The following is a 2,282-nucleotide window of genomic DNA, read 5'->3' as shown; positions in this document are numbered from 1 at the left end:
TCCCCAAACTCCTCCTTGACTCCCCCAAAGTCCTCCTCAACCCCCCTAGATCCTCCCCAGACCCCCCCGCCAATACCTATTAGGGGTACAAAGCGACAGCAGCACGGTGCTCTCCCACACCAAGGAGCAGTAGAGCTGACTCAGTTTCCCCAAAACGCTCAATCCCAACTGGGATCCCCACTGGTTCACCGAAATTGCTCGGATTTCACTCTGGGCAACGAGAAAAAGATGATGACCCCAACCCCAAAATATGGGGGTGGGGGGGTGTTCCCCTTCCAAGTGTTGTGTCCAGTCTTCTTTACCTGCCCCACGCGACACGTGTGGACGAACATCATGATGTAAGCGTGAGCGGCGGTGAGGGCGTGAAGGAGGGGGGTGGCTTGCGCTGAGAGGGTGGCATCGGGGACGCTGCCGGCCCCCGCCAGCTCCCGCAAGAGCACCGACCCCCCCGGCGCCTCGATGGGACGGTGGAGGGGTTCCAGTGCTGACAGCACCGCTTCCAGCTGCAGCAAACCCTCCTGCAGCACCTTTGGCTCGTGAGACAGCGTCTACGGGGTGGGGAGAGGAGGTAGAAAATTAGGGGATTCATTAAGATTTGGGAAGAGGGAGTCAAAAATCTGGGGAGGGGGAGAATGGGAGGGGCAAATCAAAATCAGAAGAAAACTGAAATTTGGAGAAACAATCAAAATCTGAAGAAGAAAATTAAAACTGGAAGGAAGAATCAAAATTGGGGATAAAATTAAAATTTGAGAAAAAATTAAAATTTGAGAAAAAATTAAAATTCAACGAGAAAACCAAAATCTGAACCAAAAATTAAAATTGACAGGACAACTTACTATTTAAACAACAAATCAAAATTGACAACAGACGAATTAAAATTTCAAGAAAAAACTAAAATTTTTTGGTGGGAACTGAAATTTATCGAGGGGAATCCGAATTTTTGGGGGAAGTAAAACGGTGGCTGGGGTCCCCAGGACAGCACCCAGCATCACCCCTGCACTGGCATAGGCACACTGCCATCCCCCACCTGCTCCCCGTCAGCTTTTCGGGGTTCCCCCTAGACCCCCCCCTCAAGGCCTTTCTGGGGTCTCCCCTAGACCCCTGTCAGCTTTTTGGGGTGCCCCCCCAAGCCCCTGATGCCTTTTTTGGGGTCCCCCCTAGACTCCTATTCTGCTGTCTGGGGTCCTCTCCCAGAACCCTGTCACGTTTTAAGGGTCCCCCCCAGCCCCCCCTAAACCCCCACTGACCTTTTTGGGGTGCCCCCTCAGTGCCTTGTCACCTTTTTGGGGTACCCCCAGACCCCCATTGCCCCTCACTGAGGTGGGGGACAGCATCAGTGCCCTGCCAGCCCTCACCTACTCCCCATCCCTGTTTCAGGGGCTGCCATCGTCCCTCCCAAACCTTTCTGGGGTCCCCCCCAGCACCCCAAAACTTTCCCCCCCCATACCAGGATAGATTTGCAGACTCCGGCTACGGCCTGACAAGCGGCAGAGGTGGGGAAGTCAACAGGAAGATTGGGGAGCCCCAGAATTGTGACAAGGGGACGCAACCCCCGTTGGGCCACGAATTCTTGGCAGTGATCGTCCGTTGTGTTGTTGCTGAGGATCGACTCCACGAATTTCATCTTTGGGGGGGGAGGGGAAATTTGGGGGTTCAGGGGGGGAAATTGGGGTTTGGGGGGGTCCCCAAAATCCCAAAACCCCCCTAAGTGGGGGGTGAACCCTATTTTTTCCTCACCACATTGAGAATATAATCCATCAGGGGGATGGGGATGCGCTCCTCCGTGCCCACCACCCTAAAAATCAAAGACAGGGACATGTTGAAGAGTGTCCACCCCCCGAAAATCTCTTATTGCCCCCCCGCCCCCTGAAAATACTCACTGCTGACTGGGTTCGGTCTCACTCTGTTGGGTAGCGCTGAAACTCTGCATGGCCTGAACTTCTTCCTCCTCCTCATCCTCACTCGAAGCTTCTTCGGCAGCGTGGGGGGAGCGAGGAGGGGGGGCCGCCGCTGTCCCATCTGCTTTTTGCATCGAGGGTTTCTGACAAATGTATTTGGGATCCCGGCCCAAACTGCAAATCTCCTCTAAAAGCTGAAAAAAAAGGCACAGAGGAGACTAAAATTTTAGGGGGGGGGGGCCTCTTGGGGTGGTCCTGGTACCCTGAAAACATCCCTCGTGCGTCACCTTGATGATGGCAGTGGTGGCATCAGTCTTTAGGGTGGGTTGGTGCCGCATCAGCTCGTCCACGGCGCTGCCCAGGTTGGAGGCTGTGTCTCCTGTG

General features: G+C 54.4%; 1 protein-coding gene across 1 annotated transcript in view; it reads right to left on the bottom strand.

Moving 5' to 3' along the window:
* Positions 1–2,282, bottom strand: part of HUWE1 (HECT, UBA and WWE domain containing 1, E3 ubiquitin protein ligase) — a 47,620-nt gene that overhangs the window by 36,653 nt on the left and 8,685 nt on the right. The window contains exons 19-24 of the mRNA XM_010571512.1: positions 2,186–2,277; positions 1,881–2,092; positions 1,738–1,795; positions 1,448–1,624; positions 303–548; positions 77–210 (exon numbers count right to left, since the gene is read on the bottom strand). Of these exons, the coding sequence (XP_010569814.1) occupies positions 77–210; positions 303–548; positions 1,448–1,624; positions 1,738–1,795; positions 1,881–2,092; positions 2,186–2,277 (919 nt within the window). The remainder of the gene's footprint in view (positions 1–76; positions 211–302; positions 549–1,447; positions 1,625–1,737; positions 1,796–1,880; positions 2,093–2,185; positions 2,278–2,282) is intronic.

This window comes from Haliaeetus leucocephalus, unplaced genomic scaffold, assembly GCF_000737465.1.
Source record: "Haliaeetus leucocephalus isolate CR32 unplaced genomic scaffold, Haliaeetus_leucocephalus-4.0 Scaffold337, whole genome shotgun sequence".
In the NCBI taxonomy this organism is placed as follows: Eukaryota; Metazoa; Chordata; class Aves; order Accipitriformes; family Accipitridae; genus Haliaeetus; species Haliaeetus leucocephalus.
Note: the sequence above shows the minus strand (reverse complement) of the source record. Positions and strands in the feature narration are given on the sequence as shown.